At 34.6% G+C, this 18924-nt stretch overlaps 1 protein-coding gene across 2 annotated transcripts in view; it reads right to left on the bottom strand.

Annotated features, from left to right (window-relative positions):
- Positions 1 to 4572: 4572 nt before the first annotated feature.
- The window catches only part of LOC100368739 (regulator of nonsense transcripts 2-like), a 41911-nt gene continuing 27559 nt past the window's right edge, over positions 4573 to 18924 (bottom strand). Inside the window, exons 27-36 of one of the 2 annotated variants that reach the window (XM_085496766.1) lie at positions 18610 to 18746; positions 17881 to 18067; positions 17680 to 17784; positions 15301 to 15458; positions 10365 to 10418; positions 10024 to 10119; positions 9334 to 9555; positions 7089 to 7167; positions 6849 to 6966; positions 4573 to 6282 (exon numbers count right to left, since the gene is read on the bottom strand). In XM_085496766.1, coding sequence (XP_085352892.1) covers positions 6276 to 6282; positions 6849 to 6966; positions 7089 to 7167; positions 9334 to 9555; positions 10024 to 10119; positions 10365 to 10418; positions 15301 to 15458; positions 17680 to 17784; positions 17881 to 18067; positions 18610 to 18746 — 1163 coding nt within the window. In that variant the 3' untranslated portion in view covers positions 4573 to 6275. Of the gene's footprint in view, positions 6286 to 6848; positions 6967 to 7088; positions 7168 to 9333; positions 9556 to 10023; positions 10120 to 10364; positions 10419 to 15300; positions 15459 to 17679; positions 17785 to 17880; positions 18068 to 18609; positions 18747 to 18924 lie in introns of both variants that reach the window. The other variant, XM_085496765.1, reaches the window with a different exon arrangement.

Below are 18924 nucleotides of genomic sequence, written 5' to 3' on the forward strand. Positions count from 1 at the left end.
ATGAGCACTAAGGTATTTTCGCGGAGATGCATTTTTCAAAACTCTTTCAACATTGCAATTGAAGATTGGTTATTATTGATTTTAGAAATATCCTAGTATTAGATGTAGGATCCGTACGTTCTAACTAATAATACATTATGTCACATATCGGCTTCAGATGGATTAGTCAGTTTGTGCAATTTCCTGATTTATTTTCTTGAGCCTCTTCGCAGTCACTTAGATTAACACCACTGCTAGGGACAGCGTCTGTATGGAACTCGGAGGAAGTTCTTTCATTCAGTTTATGAGCAACATTAAGACAGATCAAAAAACATTTCATACTGACGGATTAACTGTCCCTATAGGATTGTCGGGTGTACTGTACATCTTGCATGGAGATAGATTGAAGATTGAAGATTGAATTTTGCATATATCCTAGTCTTAGATGTAGGATCCATACGTTCTAGCGAATAATACATTATGTCACATCTCGGCCTGATACCTTTGAACACTGCAACTGAAGATTGGTTGTCATAAGTTTCAAGCCTTTTTACAGCATCCAAATGCAGATTGCCACCACCCTTGTCTACCACGTTGGCTTGTTCGTACATATTTTGAGGCCGTTGGTGCTGACTTGTCAGTGAATAAGACTGGGGCTCAATGAATAAGACGCACCTCCCGTCGTTAGAAACGTTTTGTTTCCTGAAATGCTTCACCAATACCTCGCCCGAACTGTTTGCCAGGTACAAGTTAATCAAGAAATTGAAATTGGTCAATGTATGCTTGAACAGATGTTAGTGATCATTTAATAGATAATCTTGAGAGGAAGGAAATTACAGTAAGGTTCAAACAGATGTAATAAAAGTGTTGTTTACTTGCAGGGCGAAAATAAACAACAAACAGATACAACATTCATGAAACCTGACAGAGTGCAGTGTTTTTTGCTGGCAGAGTTGAACTTTGAAAAATAAGATGGTTTACTCAGACAGCCACAGAATGAAGGTTATACAAGAAACAAGTATTGCTATACAATACTTAGATCTCTGTGCAAAGTAGATGTGTATTGGGTTTCAGCAGAGAAATAATTATGCATTTGAAAATTCAATCAGCCAGTCGGCACGAAATACAGTTCGAATGGATTGTTTGTATTTGCTTGAAGTGGCTGGGTACAGGAATTAAAGTGGCTACTGGTAATTTGATAATTTTGAACAAAGTGAGCTTTCAATGAATTGTCTTAAATTGTACAGGAATATGACATAAAGAAATGTCAGAAATTGTAGTACAAAAACATGCATCTACTTTATAATAATATCATTAATGTAATCAAACACCGATCAAATGTCACAGTTGATGTGAAAGATGACTTGAGAGAATATCTTTGACAGCCTTGTGCCAAATACTAGATGATTAAACTCTCGTTGTTCCAACAAGCCATGCACAGTCCCGTTAGTTATCAAATTTAAGATATATAGTTTTGTTTATAGTAATATAGCTGGTATATAAACATGTCCGGAATATGATTATGATGATTGTTTAACATTAAAATGATTGACATTTGTATCTAATCGTCAAATGAGTATTGAGAGATATTGCTCTGAAGCAGCATTAATTAAAATCAAAGAAAGCTTTGAAAGAACTCCCTTGTGCTGAGAGTTTTGGAGACGCATTAAAAATTAATTCAAAATTACTTATACTTGAGATATTGATGAAATAGCTGAAAACTAATTATGCAAATAAGGTAACTAATATGAACAGATTTAAGTGTAAAACTAATAAGGTCTGCACAATGTACCAAGTTTCATTGAAATGTGATTAGAACCCAAAAAATATTAATTATTATGCTAATTAGAGAATTAATATGAACACATTTTAACCCAAATTAATCAGGCTGTCTATTGTCCTAGAGCATTTATGTACCAAGTTTTATTCAAATGTTATGATCAATACTTGAGATATCAGTATTAATTAATTATGTTAATTAGGTGATTAAGAAGCATAAATATTTACCAAAAACTAATATGGTGCATAGTCTTAGGTTCATTGAAATGTGATGGGTACTCTTTAAAAGTTTCATTGAAATTCAATGAGTGGTTTTTAGACATCAGTGCAACAGCCATAGAACAGCAAAAAATTTACTAATTATGCAAATTAGGTAATTAATAGGCACAATTATTTATCCCAAAATTAATCAGGTCTCTGCATAGTCCTAGAATATTTATGTCGCAAGTCTCATTGAAATGTGATGATTAGTACTCGAAATATCAAAAGCTGAAAATTAATTAATTATGCAAATTAGGTAATTAATATGTACTGATATTACCCTAAAAACTATCAGGTCTGTGCAGTGTCACACGACACCTATATACCAAGTTTTATTGAAATGTTATGATTAGTACTTGAGATATCAGTGGAAAAGCCGAAAATTGATTAATCATTATGTAAATTAGGTAATTAAGAATAATAAAAGATTTTTACCCAAAACTAATCAAATCTGCGCATTAGTTCAGAGCATCCATGTGCCAAGTTTCATTGAAATCCAATGAGTGGTTCTTCAAAAATCAGTGGAACAGTCATAGAACAGCTTAAAATCAGTTAATTATCATGCAAATTAGGTAATTAATATTCATAGATTTTTACCCAAAACTAATCAAATCTGCGCACTAGTTCAGAGCATCCATGTGCCAAATTTCATCAAAATCCAATGAGTGGTTCTTCAGATATCAGTGGAACAGTCTTGGAACAGCACAAAATCAGCTAATTATCATGCAAATTAGGTAATTAATATTCATAGATTTTTACCAAAACCTAATCAACTCTGCGCATTATCCCAGAGCATCTATGTACCAAGTTTCACCAAAATTTGATTAGTGGTTCTTGAGATAACGGTGGAACAAAAAAAGTGACATGCATACATACATACATACAGACAGGGTAACTGCAAAGACTCCCTTTTGTGCTTCGCACACGGGAGTCAACAAAATCAGACATTTTGAATACTCGTATAATGAATATATAAAATTTGAACAGTCAGTCAAAGCATGTCAGAGATATGGCCACTAGTCAGCCATTCTGAATCCGATAATTTTTTAGCACAAAAAAATGGCCACCGTTTGGCCATTTTTAATAGGATCGTCAAACCAATACATCTGTATAATGAATATTTAAAATTTGAACATAATCAGTCACAGCAAGTCAGAGATATGGCACTAGAACAATATTTTTTAAAACAAAATGGCCACCAGTCGGCCATTTTTAATCTTATCTGGAAAGAAAAAGATGTGCATCAAGGTCCTATAATGTCCAACGAATATACCAAGTTTGGACAAAATCCATCTGTAAACAGCTGAGAAATGCTTGATTTTGATGATTTTTAGAACAAAAATGGCCACCATTCGGCCATCTTGAATCAGATCGTGCAACAAATTGATGTGCATATGTATAATATCATGTATGATGTATGTGTGAAGTTTGATTGTGATTGATCCAGGCATTTCTATGATACAGAATACAAGCACAGACGCACAGAGGTCAAAACATAAGTCCCCGTTTTCAGATAGCGTCCGAACGGGGACTAAAAAAGGAAAACTATAGTGTGCACAGGCTTGCACAAGATGTTGTTCGGAATAGTCTTGTTGTGAGCAAGGTAATCCAACAGCTGATAAGCAAGTAGTGCTCTGAAGATGAAAGAACATGCATTCATACTAAGCACTCACAATGACAGTACAATTACATAAAATTAATTACTATGGATGTGTGCTATACAAAGTTTTGTTTTATCAGAATATTAAACAGCAATCAAAGGAACTAGCTCAAAACAAGAATTGTATTATTGTTGCATTATGAGACCAGCTAGGGCATTTAACCAGCGTTAACATTTGATTTAAGCAAATCTGGTGGAACTAAGACCTCACCTCACCTGCTTCTATTCGTCTCTAAAAGTCATTCTGAATGCCTGACAATTTCAATTTTGTTGTTATTCACACTAGATGACACCATTGGTTGGTACGTTGTACCACCTTTGACTAGTTTTTAGTTTAAGTGGTAATAACATGAGTAGAAAAAACAGGCATTCACCCATGGTGTAGTCAGACTCACCAAAAAGTACCAAAAATTGCAAGGATTTTCTAGAAATAATTTCACCTTAGGCGGCATTTCCCACTGAACATCATACCCAAACGATATCGGTATCAACAGGAATTTACAAATCCACAAACAGATATTAACAAGGACATTACAGTACATATCAGTATAGAAATATAGATAAACCCCATGGTTTACTGCACTCTGTACAACAAATCTAAAATTATGCTGGTTTAGTATTACCTGGTAACTCAGGATCGAATACTTATCACAACTATAGTAAGTAAGAGCAGCAGCAGCACCTCTCCCCCACGCCAAATAAATAAACTGAATGTCACAAATGGACGTTGTTCAGTCATGTACATGCATATGTATCCCAATATGTATGAGTAAAGAATGTGAACAGATCCAAGGATGTCCAAGATAGAGGTGTTCGATTAAGGACTAATAATGTCAAGATACACAAGGATTATCATCATGGAAAGAGGGAAATGATACAAACATTCTACAAGCATTGGCTGGTAATGGTATTTATTTGTCAGATCTTGTAAAAAGACTGAATAAACTGATAAAATCATTAAAAATAAATAGCCATACAATCAGTAAGAAACAACTTTCGGTGTAAAAATTCAACCTCAGTGCTTCATTCCAATTTAACTGTACTTACAATGCAGATGAAAATATGCTTGTCACTTGTCATTTAGCAATATTACATTCAAAGTATTGTAACATTAATGTAGGATTATTTCATATCCTTGTTGTACTGGACTTTTTTTTAATCCTCACACTGATGAATACACTTCCTTTAAAAAACCAAGAATTCATAATTTTATCGGTGGTGATTATTCTATAAATTGAAATTGTAAAGAACACTGTGTAATGAATAATACTGTGACTATTAAAGTGTGAAAGAGATGCAGCATTTTCCAGTATGTGTTGCAGCATTTTCCAGTATGTGTTGCAGCATTTTCCAGTATGTGTTGCAGCATTTTCCAGTATGTGTCAAAGCATTTAAAATATGTGCCGCTCAGAAGGTACATGTATAATCAATATACAATACATGAAAATAACAAAACACCTGACAATAGAACATATTAATCAAAAAGTAAGCTCTTTTGCTATCCTAAATTATTGAGTAGGGAGCTCCCTACTCTATGATGTTCTGGGGAGAACCCTGATAAAAAAACAAAAAAACAAGTGACCTAAGAAAAGATAAAATATTTTGACTAAGAAATGAGATGCATAATGGATTGACGCATACGACTATTGAATACACATACTGTTGTTATTTGCCCACACATGTTTTTCAGAACTACAACCAGCCAACATGCAATCCCACCAGCTTGCCTGCCAGCCAGCAAGCCATCACCATTAATCCAATGAAAAAAAAGTTGTACTTATTACATCATCTTTTATCTGCTCATTTTGAAAGCGAAACATGTTTGTTTACTTTTAATACAGTTATTCTTGTATTGGTTTCAGGTTTCAAGTCTCATTTACATCCACTGACTGCACATGCCATTACAGAGATTGCATACTTGCAAAGACAGGGTCAGGAAGTAACAGGTTCAGGTATGACACAAAATTAACTGCATGTGAACGAAATTCCAGTGTAGCACTAAACCAATAAACTTACATAGCTGATGTATCATATACGTTATTAAACACCATCAGTGGTGATTTAATATGCTGAAATTTACAGAATCAAAATTAATTCCTGTATTTAGCTACTAAAATTTTTTTCAATCCTCAACACTTTGCTTTCTGTGGTTTAGAAGATTGTTGTTAAACAGAGAGTTATAAGAATATACAATTGCAATAAGGCAGCTTAAGACATATTGTAGATGTGAATATAATCAAGTAGCTGTGAAAAACTCAGTGTTACACTGAATAACAATGTCCCTAGTATTGATCCAACACAAGAAAATTAACATCACAGATATTAAATTAATTCTTAGTTTGGTAGAGTCACCAAGAATTACAATTGATGACAAAACTGATAATATACCAAGCCATAGCTTCTTTCCAAATTTGTATGATGGTCTATAACGTACTGGGATCATCCACGTCCTTTTGACTCTCCACTTAGGGAAATCCGGAACCTTCTCTTTAATAGGTACAGAGTGTGACACATCTCATGTTTCCCAAACAGTAATAAGGTTCTTGAGGTACTGGCTATCACACTTGGTTCACAAGTGTTTTGATATGCATTGAATTTACCATCTTCTGAAACAAAACATAATGTTAAACTGTGAAGAGCTATGTTGATTGTATTGTTTTGCTTGTTTTTTTTTTCATTTCATACAAATACTGCAGCATTATATAGCCGCATCTTCGCCAGTCAAGGTTCCTACTATAAACCAGTATTTACTGTTGATGTAATCAAACACAGTGGGACATGCTTTGATGTGTAAATGGAACACAAAGTCATGTGATGTTGTGTGTTTCTATTGAAAAGCCGTGACATAAGACAACAACATCAATCGGTTTAAATTGAAAATTGATTTAAATTGTTTTTAGAAGTTGATTGGTGAATCTAGCTCCTTGGCACTTGAAAATCAGTCAATTCAACTGAGGTCAAATACAGCTTTTCAAAATATAATTACGTACAGCTTCTCCTAACATGATTATGCACATTTGTTGGCAGCCAAGGATAGTCAGCTTCAGCGAAACTGGACAATGTAAACTATTGAAAAGTACACAAAGTAAGTTTTCTGATCATTATTGGCTAACAGGATTACATGATAGTGAGCAAGTAAAACAAACACAGATAAATACAGATACAGCACCTTCCTCCTGACTTGAATATAAGATCTGCATCTGGAGCACCTTTCGGATGTTGGAACTTGGATTTCCTTTCTCTAGTTGTATTAACAGCAGTTGGTCTCTGCATTGCAGCTATCATTTCTGTAAAATATTTTTCCATAGTACTATTATGGATTATGACAAGATCATTGTCTTAAAATTTTAAATGTTCTGTTACAAACTACAAAAATATACACTATAAAAAAAACTAAATTATCTTTTACCTTGATAGTCTTCTTCTTCTTGTCTTTCATTAATATTCAGAGTTAAACGTTTCATTCTCTGTTTTTCAGCCATTTCTGCCTGAAATTTCAAAGCAGTAAGACCTTAAAATCTGAATTAGAAACTACATTACTGATATAAGCTGCAACCATTCTTTTTGAACAATTTCTAAAGATGTGTAAAATCTCGAATTAAAGCTGTGTCCCCTTTCTTGCATTATACGATTTTAATAGATGCTACAGCTTCTAATAAAAATTTTACAGTGATTTTATTGGTTTTTATATAAAACTCAATTAAGTTAAACTTTCACACACACTAACTTTAGATAGAATGTTCAAGATAACAGTACTTGGCATCATGATGACATAACAATTCATAACAAGACATGAATGTCACAGTCCCCGTTATTTGATTATAAAGTAGTACAAGAAACATCTGCAAACAGGTGAATGAATATGTACTCTATGTGGGTACATATTCCCATAATCTAGTTTTGTACTGACAGCTAAAAACTTCCACTGACCCATGTTCAGAATCTACTAAGTGCAACAAAACTATTTGTCATACATGTATACTTGCTCAAGAAACTGCATTCATAAATCTGAGTGCCCCTAGATGTACATGACTTCTTTGTTAATTAAGGTCTTAGTATATTACCAGGACCTGGGACAAATCAAAGATCAAATAACTGCATTGTTTTAATTTGCATATTTTTGGGAGGGTGTGGTCAATATTGCCAAAAGCACATCTACTCATGTCAAGGTGTAATCATACTAAATATGAATAAAATCGACACCATGGTGGTGGAGATAGAAGCAAATAACTGCATTGATCTAATTTGCATATTTTTGGGAGGGTGTGGTCATTACTGTCAGAAGCACATCTACCTGTGCCAAGGTGTAATCATACCAAATGTGAATAAAATCGACATGGTGGTGGTAGAGATAGCAAATAACTGCATTGATCTAATTTGCATATTTTTTGAAGGGTGTGGCCATTACTGTCAGAAGCACATCTACTCGTGTCAAGGTGTAATCCTACAAAGTATGAACAAAATTGGCCCAATGGTTCCTGGGATAAGAGGAAATAACTGCGTTGATCTAATTTGCATATTTTTGGGAGGGTGTGGTCATTACTGCCAAAAGCACATCTACTCATTTCAAGGTGTGATCCTACCACACATGAACTAAATTGGCTCAATGGTTGCTGGGATAAGAGCAAAAAACTGCATTGATCTAATTTGCATATTTTTGGGAGGGTGTGGTCATTATTGCCAAAAGCACATCAACTATTTTGTGTTTTTTGTCCCTACAGAGGGCCCAATGAAAATTACTTTATTGTATATTGGCCTACCCTCTTTAAATAAAGTGTTAAATAAATAAACTCGTGCCAAGGTGTAATCATACCAAATATGAATAAAATCGACATGGTGGTGGTAGAGATAGCAAATAACTGCATTGATCTAATTTGCATATTTTCTGGAGGGGTGGTCATTACTGTCAGAAGTATATCCAAAGTGCAATCCTACCAAATATGAACAAAATCGGATCAATGGTTGCTGAGATCAAAGGAAATAACTGAATTTAGCTAATTTGCATATTTTTTGGATAGGGTGTGGTCATATAAATAATAACCTAAAAGATGACTTCCGATGATAAGGAAGCTATTTTGAAATTGGGTTCTGAGAAATTGGTTCTGAGGTCTGAAAAGTATACACTACCGATCGAATACATTTGGTAAAACTTGTGAATCAGATATCAGGAATTCATGAATCTGAATCTTTTTTAAAAGAATCAATTATTATGAGCATGCTCAGTTGCTCTGTCAGTGTAGTAGAGAGAGGTAATTTTGGATAAAAATCTCGAAAAAGACCCTCTTCGAATTTTCAGATCTGGAAAAAAAAATTACGTGCATATATAACACAGATTTGTTCATCAACCTGCCAAGTTTAATTGACATATGCCGCAGAGTCTCTGAGAAAATGTGAGAGATAACTTGCAGCAACTTGAAAATGAGAAAGAAAGTAAAACTAGTACTCCCCTTTCAGGCAAAGCCTGAACGGGAACTAACAAAAGTTGCAAATGACAAATGTTCTAGTATTGAAAGTAGGCTTCTTTTCCTAAGCTCCTACTAGTATTTCTGCAAATGTCTACCGATTGATGACGACTCAGAAATCTTTGCCTTTTAAATGTTGTTTTATTTACTCACTGAATCTACTTGTGGAAGATTATTACAAGATGTACATACCTCTTCTCTGGTCTTGACAGATGACACAAAGTGAGAGTTAGCAGGAACTTGAACAGTTCTCAACTGTTGCTTGTTTCCTTTACGAGTAATCATCACAAAGTCCACATGCATTTTCTCTACTTCTTCCCTTTTAAGTGGATCACCAACTTTCAACTTAGTTTTCAAGTTAACAGGCACAGATACATCCAACTGAGGGACTTTGATAAGTTCATTATTGCGATGCTGATAAGAGAACAGATAAAATCATAACATAACATGTAGCCAACTTGCATATGGCTCAAACTTTAGAGGTGAGAGACCTAGTTGACAAATATGATTAGTTTTGCCATTGCATACAAGACTATCTGTATTATTCAATAGGCATCAAGACAAATTGGTAGGGCATCAAGGCAACTGTAAGCCTTTTTTTACAGTTTGGTGTAAAAGTGGATACGAATTTATTAATGACCAACTTCTGTATTGTAATAATGAAGAATGAATTCCTTTTCCAATCACTCACACTATGTAACCATTATTTTTTTATGGTTTCCATTGCAAAATTTAATTTACAATTCAGACATGCATCATGGTCAAGATTAAATTTGAAAGAATGAATGAATGAATGATATTTACAAATACAATTTATTTTTGCACAGAGATCAACCAATTTATTGCTTCAATGAAAGAAAAACAGCATGAATGGTAAATTACCTGTAAGTTTTCTGCCATCATCTGGTCAAAAGCAGCAAGAAAGTCACTATCTTCATCACACTTGATATGTTTTGGACCACCAGTAAGCACATGTACCTGAAATTTGAATTATGAACAGATGCAAAACTTATCCAAAATTATGCACACAATCATCCAACAAGTCCTACCAGGAAATATATCACAAATGTCAATACAAGTTAATCAACGAAAGGGTGAGCTAAAATAGAAATTTCAAACCTGTTCCATGATAATCTGTAAGATATAAGGAATGAAATAAAGTACACTGGGTAAAATTTCATGAGCACATATATTAAAGGTTCAGAGTATAATCCCATTCTCACCTGATCATCTTCCTCATTCTCCCCAGCTGACATCAGCACATCAGTATCATAATCCTGAGTACATAAATATACATATATCGGTCTATTTAACATGTTATTAAACATATTCAAGTTACCTACCTCCCTACTTATCTGCCTATACAAGTGCCATTAATTCTAATTACAAGCTTCTCAACTGCTTGCCTGCATGTTTACTAGTTACTTATATACCGTATTTATCCGGGTATAAGCCCAGGGTCCTGAACATGGAAAATCGCCAAAAAGAAGGGGTGGGCGTTTGTCCGGATATCCCCGGCAAAAAAAACGAAAAATCGTGAAAATTGGCAACACGCAGATCGAACTGCGACAGGGAGAAAAACGGCAAATAAAAACATGCAACAACAATAAATGAACAATATGCAGCATTAGAAGTGTAACAAGAAATAATTTATTGCTTAGAATGTGACAAAAATTAAAAGCAGAAATAATAAAAATCGACAGTGAAGATTCATTTGAATTAGAATATCCCGTCGACAAACACGCCGCCCATAGTTCATAGTTGTTAGAAAAAAAACTTCTAAGACCTCTATTTGTATGTTCATTGCTATCTTCGTAAAAGTCAAAACCCTGAAATTCCAAGTCGGCGCCACTGTCTCGATCGAACTAAAATCCTATAGCTTTGTCTTGAAGTTTGTCCATGTCGTCCCACACAATTTGGACTTAGCACATTTAATCCACGTATTTCACTGTCACGTATAATCACGTATAATCAGAATAAAGAGACAAGAAAAATAGGGTCGCGGCAAACGACTCGCACAATGCTTTTGTCTACCGTCAGGCAATCATCTTTGACCTTTAAGCATCCGCTTTACCGATTGGCTAAGAATGACATCACTACTAGTGTTTCGTCAGAGAGTTAATTCAACATCGCTTTCTTATCAGACTAGGCGTTCGTTCATCAATCATGGTGAAAGTTACCATTCAGCAAGTTATATGGATATCGCGGTGGGCTTGAAATAGGAAGATTTTTTTTTCCAACGACAGAAGAATAATTTCCATGAAATGCAATAGCTGTGGTGAAAGATGGTAATAAAGTTGGCAGTCTTCGGCGTGACATTGCAAAATTGCTGCCCCCAGTTATGGATTCGCAAATATTTTATAAAGCCAAAACGACAAGCTTTAAACCACTCTCCCAGGTACGGGTTGCTACAATGTTGCAACATTGGTTTTATTGTCGGCGACGCTAACTACGTAAACAGTTGTGAACGCGCTGCTCTAGTATTCATGTCACAGCTATTTCGCATTCACTCCTCGTTATACGCAATTGACATTTATTTTTCAAATTTTGTTATCCTAGGCGTTTGCTAGGATATGACCTCAACTCCTTTATTTTATCAAAAGTGGGGGGTGGGCGTTTGTCCGAGCATGGGCTCTTAGCCGGATAAATACGGTAGTTATGTACCTGACTGGCAGCCTGACTACTAATCCAAAACATCATTTCTTGCTGACTTGTATCTAGGATACATAGCAGACATTTACTGTCTACGTTTACCTACTATCTTTCTATGTATACCTTAGCATTGTATCTGCATACAATTATTTACTTGCTACCTGATTATGTTTTCTTTAGCTACATACACACCTAGCTCACAGTTTACATAGAAACAATCAACCAAGCTATCTATGTGCTTACACATACTCATCACCTACCTACCAGCTTACTTACATACAACATGCTACCAGTTACCATAGATCATTGCCTACCTACCTTATAAACCTACATAGATCAGTGCCTACCCACCTTATAAACCTACATAGATCATTGCCTACCTACCTTATAAACCTACATAGATCAGTGCCTACCTACCTTATAATCCTACATAGATCATTGCCTACCTACCTTCCAAACCTACATAGATCATTGCCTACCTACCTTATAAACCTACATAGATCATTGCCTACCTACCTTCCAAACCTACATAGATCATTGCCTACCTACTTTCCAAACCTACATAGATCATTGCCTACCTACCTTATAAACCAACATAGATCATTGCCTACCTACCTTATAAACCTACATAGATCATTGCCTACCTACCTTCCAAACCTACATAGATCATTGCCTACCTACCTTATAAACCTACATAGATCATTGCCTACCTACCTTCCAAACCTACATAGATCATTGCCTACCTACCTTATAAACCAACATAGATCATTGCCTACCTACCTTATAAACCTACATAGATCATTGCCTACCTACCTTCCAAACCTACATAGATCATTGCCTACCTACCTTATAAACCTACATAGATCATTGCCTACCTACCTTCCAAACCTACATAGATCATTGCCTACCTACCTTCCAAACCTACATAGATCATTGCCTACCTACCTTATAAACCTACATAGATCATTGCCTACCTACCTTCCAAACCTACATAGATCATTGCCTACCTACCTTCCAAACCTACATAGATCATTGCCTACCTACCTTATAAACCTACATAGATCATTGCCTACCTACCTTATAAACCTACATAGATCATTGCCTACCTACCTTATAAACCTACATAGATCACTGCCTACCTACCTTGTAAAGCTACATAGATCATTGCCTACCTACCTTCCAAACCTACATAGATCATTGCCTACCTACCTTATAAACCTACATAGATCATTGCCTACCTACCTTCCAAACCTACATAGATCATTGCCTACCTACCTTATAAACCTACATAGATCATTGCCTACCTACCTTATAAACCTACATAGATCATTGCCTACCTACCTTGTAAAGCTACATAGATCATTGCCTACCTACCTTATAAACCTACATAGATCATTGCCTACCTACCTTATAAACCTACATAGATCATTGCCTACCTACCTTATAAACCTACATAGATCATTGCCTACCTACCTTATAAACCTACATAGATCATTGCCTACCTACCTTGTAAAGCTACATAGATCATTGCCTACCTACCTTCCAAACCTACATAGATCATTGCCTACCTACCTTATAAACCTACATAGATCATTGCCTACCTACCTTATAAACCTACATAGATCATTGCCTACCTACCTTATAAACCTACATAGATCATTGCCTACCTACCTTGTAAAGCTACATAGATCATTGCCTACCTACCTTATAAACCTACATAGATCATTGCCTACCTACCTTATAAACCTACATAGATCATTGCCTACCTACCTTATAAACCTACATAGATCATTGCCTACCTACCTTATAAACCTACATAGATCATTGCCTACCTACCTTATAATCCTACATAGATCATTGCCTACCTACCTTATAAACCTACATAGATCATTGCCTACCTACCTTATAATCCTACATAGATCATTGCCTACCTACCTTATAAACCTACATAGATCATTGCCTACCTACCTTATAAACCTACATAGATCATTGCCTACCTACCTTATAATCCTACATAGATCATTGCCTACCTACCTTATAATCCTACATAGATCATTGCCTACCTACCTTATAAACCTACATAGATCATTGCCTACCTACCTTATAAACCTACATAGATCATTGCCTACCTACCTTATAAACCTACATAGATCATTGCCTACCTACCTTATAATCCTACATAGATCATTGCCTACCTACCTTATAAACCTACATAGATCATTGCCTACCTACTTTCCAAACCTACATAGATCATTGCCTACCTACCTTATAAACCTACATAGATCATTGCCTACCTACCTTCCAAACCTACATAGATCATTGCCTACCTACCTTATAAACCTACATAGATCATTGCCTACCTACCTTATAAACCTACATAGATCATTGCCTACCTACCTTATAAACCTACATAGATCATTGCCTACCTACCTTATAAACCTACATAGATCATTGCCTACCTACCTTATAAACCTACATAGATCATTGCCTACCTACCTTATAAACCTACATAGATCATTGCCTACCTACCTTATAAACCTACATAGATCATTGCCTACCTACCTTATAAACCTACATAGATCATTGCCTACCTACCTTATAAACCTACATAGATCAGTGCCTACCTACCTTCCAAACCTACATAGATCATTGCCTACCTACCTTATAATCCTACATAGATCATTGCCTACCTACCTTATAAACCTACATAGATCATTGCCTACCTACCTTATAAACCTACATAGATCATTGCCTACCTACCTTATAAACCTACATAGATCATTGCCTACCTACCTTATAAACCTACATAGATCATTGCCTACCTACCTTATAAACCTACATAGATCATTGCCTACCTACCTTATAAACCTACATAGATCATTGCCTACCTACCTTATAAACCTACATAGATCATTGCCTACCTACCTTATAATCCTACATAGATCATTGCCTACCTACCTTATAAACCTACATAGATCATTGCCTACCTACCTTATAAACCTACATAGATCATTGCCTACCTACCTTATAAACCTACATAGATCATTGCCTACCTACCTTATAAACCTACATAGATCATTGCCTACCTACCTTATAAACCTACATAGATCATTGCCTACCTACCTTATAAACCTACATAGATCATTGCCTACCTACCTTCCAAACCTACATAGATCATTGCCTACCTACCTTGTAAAGCTACATAGATCATTGTCTCCCTACCTAATTTATATATTCTTTTTATTTGTATTAGAGAGAGGAATTATGACAAGAATTTACTTCAATCATTTATCAGTGGTTATTGTTTTCACATGACCACAGTAACAATCATTCACAGTGTGTTGTCACTAGTTGAGTACGTTATGCAGACAAAATTTAGGGAAATTGTGCAATAGTACATATTTGTTATCACATAATTTAACACTAATTTATAAGACTAGAACTTCATTTCATTTCAATTAAAAATATATATGTTTTGTATTGCAAAACAACATTTAAAAATCTTACATCTTTGTCTGTGAGAATGCCTTCTTGACTCTGACTGCCACTTCCTCTAAGACAATCATTTCTTCTTCTCCCACTGCAAGATTCATCATCTGAATCAGATTCTTCACCTATTTCAGTAATGACTGGTAATCCATCAGATCCTATTTCAGGTGTACACTCTGAATAAATAATCAAATACAAGGTGATTTTCCCTGTTAGTGAGTTTGGTATTTCTATTTTGTAGGTACTTTATTACATACTATAGACAGATACAGAATGAGTTGATTGGATTTGTACAAACCATCTAAAATTGTATTTGCAGTTTTATTTACATAATCAAAGAAAGCTTAGAAAGAACTCCCGTGTGCTGAGAGTATTGGAGACACATTAAAAATTAATTCAAAATTACTTGAACTTGAGATATTGATGGAAATGCAGAAAACTAATTATGCAAATAAGGTAACTAATATGAACACATTTAAGTGTAAAACTAATAAGGTCTGCGCAATGTAAAAGTAATAAGATCTGCGTAATGTAATATCTATGTACCAAGTTTCATTGAAATGTGATTAGAACCAACAAATTATTAATTATTGTGCTAATTAAGAGAATTAATATGAACAGATTTTAACCCAAAATTAATCAGGCTGTCTATTGTCCTAGAGCATTTATGTACCAAGTTTTATTCAAATGTGATGATCAATACTTGAGATATCAATATTAATTAATTATGTTAATTAGGTGATTAAGAAGCAGGAATATTTACCAAAACTAATATGGTGTATAGTCCTACACATGTAGGTTCATTGAAATGTGATGAGCACTCTTTAAAAGTTTCATTAAAATTCAATGAGTGGTTCTTAGGACAAATTAACTAATTAAGCAAATTAGTAGTTAATATGCACAATAATTTATCCTAAAATTAATCAAGTCTCTGCATAGTCCTAGAAGATCTATGTCGCAAGTCTCATTGAAATGTGATGATTAGTACTTGAGATATCAGGTGAAGGGCTGAAAATTAACTAATTATGCTAATAAGGTGATTAATATGCACAAATATTTCTCCAAAAACTAATTAGGTCTCTGCACAGTCCTCAAGTAACTATGTACCATGTTTCATTGAAATGTGTTCATTACTACTTGAAATATCAATAGCTGAAAATTAATTAATTATGCAAATTAGGTAATTAATATGTACTGATATTACCCTAAAAATTATCTGTGCAGTCTCATATGACATCTATGTACCAAGTTTTATTGAAATGTTATGATTAGTACTTGAGATATCAGTGGAAAAGCCGAAAATTGATTAATCATTATGCAAATTAGGTAATTAATATAAACAGATTTTTACCCAAAACTAATGAAATCTGTGCATTAGATCAGAGCATCCATGTGCCAAGTTTCATCAAAATCCAATGAGTGGTTCTTCAAATATCAGTGGAACAGTCATGGAACAGCTTAAAATCATTTAATTATCATGCAAATTAGGCATTTAATATTCATAGATTTTTACCAAAAACAAATCAAATCTGCGCATTAGTTCAGAGCATCCATGTGCCAAGTTTCATCAAAATCCAATGAGTGGTTCTTCATATATCAGTGGAACAGTCATGGAACAGCTAAAAATCAGCTAATTATCATGCAAATTAGGTAATTAATATTCATAGATTTTTACCAAAACCTAATCAACTCTGCGCATTATCCCAGAGCATCTATGTACCAAGTTTCACCAAAATTTGATTAGTGGTTCTTGAGATAACGGTGGAACAAAAAAAGTGACATACATACATACATACATACATACATACAGACATACGGACATACGGACATACAGACATACAGACATACAGACAGGGTAACTGCAAAGACTCCCTTTTGTGCTTCGCACACGGGAGTCAAAAACAAACCAGATAAGAAAAATTATTGATCCACACTTGCATATGTTGCACTTTTCACACAAACTCCATCTGGGAGTAATATATACAGTGCAATCCCAATAAATAAATACATATTTCTAGCTTACACTAGCACATTGCAGTACAAATCAAAATGTCAATAAATATTCTAATGCTTAAGAAGGCATACAAATATATGAACAACAATTATACATATTTCATTCTATATGTAACAGGTTATAGAAACTTATTAAATATTCTTTATGAATTTATACCGGACTTCATTGCAAGACTGTAGATGGAAAATCCTAAATTCCACACAAGACTAAAACTCAATGATCAGCACCTCTGACAGTGCATCTTAAACCATGTAAATGTTTGGGCCACATGACAAAGTATCGTTTATCATTCTGGATCAAATTTCAAAGTAAGGCTTTTTTTTAAATGACAGAAACAAAACAATTCTTAATAAATATAATCAACTGATATATTTTTCTTTTACCTGTCTGAGGTTGGAAAGTGGTTTCATCATCCTCAACTATAGTTGTTAATGGATGGGAGGCATCATCAAGATCTTCACTAACACTAATCTTTGGTAAGTAAGGGGCTGAAAAAAAAAATGATAACGGGTTTTGTACACACGACGACAGGATTCAAAGATCCAAAGTATAAGAAATTTGGTGAGAACTCAGATGTAACTTACCAATTTTAGGTAAAAATTCTTGTTCTAGTTCTCTTACAGCATTATTTGCCTCTTCTGAATTTGAACTGAATTTAAACTTGGGTCTTAGTGCTTCTACAGTATCAGATATCATGTAATCTATATCTATTGGGAATGGATGAAGCTCTGGATTCCAAATGTCTAAATGCTTCTTGTACCAGATATACCTCTGAAAAAATCCAAGTAATCAAATGTCAGTCAAAAACATGAAATTTTGCAATATTGTTGATTTCACTGGATTCTTAAGATATTGTTTTTTTTTGAGATATTGGTGGAACATAATATAACACATTCATACAGACAGACATAGGTATGACAATGGCCTCCTTTTGTGCTAACCACACAAGAGGTGAAAATGTCATTCGAGGCATGGGATATCAGCCATTCATTGTCATCTGATTATCCTTCATTAACTCATTGCGTGGGATATCAGCCATTCATTGTCATCTGATTATCCTTCATCAACTCATTGCGTGGGATATCAGCCATTCATTGTCATCTGATTATCCTTCATCAACTCATTGCGTGGGATATCAGCCATTCATTGTCATCTGATTATCCTTCATCAACTCATTGCGTGGGATATCAGCCATTCATTGTCATCTGATTATCCTTCATCAACTCATTGCGTGGGATATCAGCCATTCATTGTCATCTGATTATCCTTCATCAACTCATTGCGAGATTAAAAGAAGAAATAAGCATTCATACCTGGAAATATAGCAGAAAGCAGTCCAACTTTCTCTTGCTAGAGCCTCTATCAAAGTACTGTCCACATGTGTCTAACAATGTAGAAACTAGACGAATACGAAATAAATGTTCTGGAGGATCTAATGGAGTTGGTGGACCTAAAAGGGAATAATAATAATACCGTAAAAACTTGATTAATTCGCGCACCCATTTTATTTTCGAACGCTAATTTTTAAATATATCCTTTTAATTCGCGGCGTTCAAAAACATGTTTAAAATTGTATCCTATTAATTCAGAATAAAGTGGACAACTCAGAATATATTGCATGAAGACAT

This window comes from Saccoglossus kowalevskii, chromosome 3, assembly GCF_978046115.1.
Source record: "Saccoglossus kowalevskii chromosome 3, keSacKowa6.1, whole genome shotgun sequence".
In the NCBI taxonomy this organism is placed as follows: Eukaryota; Metazoa; Hemichordata; class Enteropneusta; family Harrimaniidae; genus Saccoglossus; species Saccoglossus kowalevskii.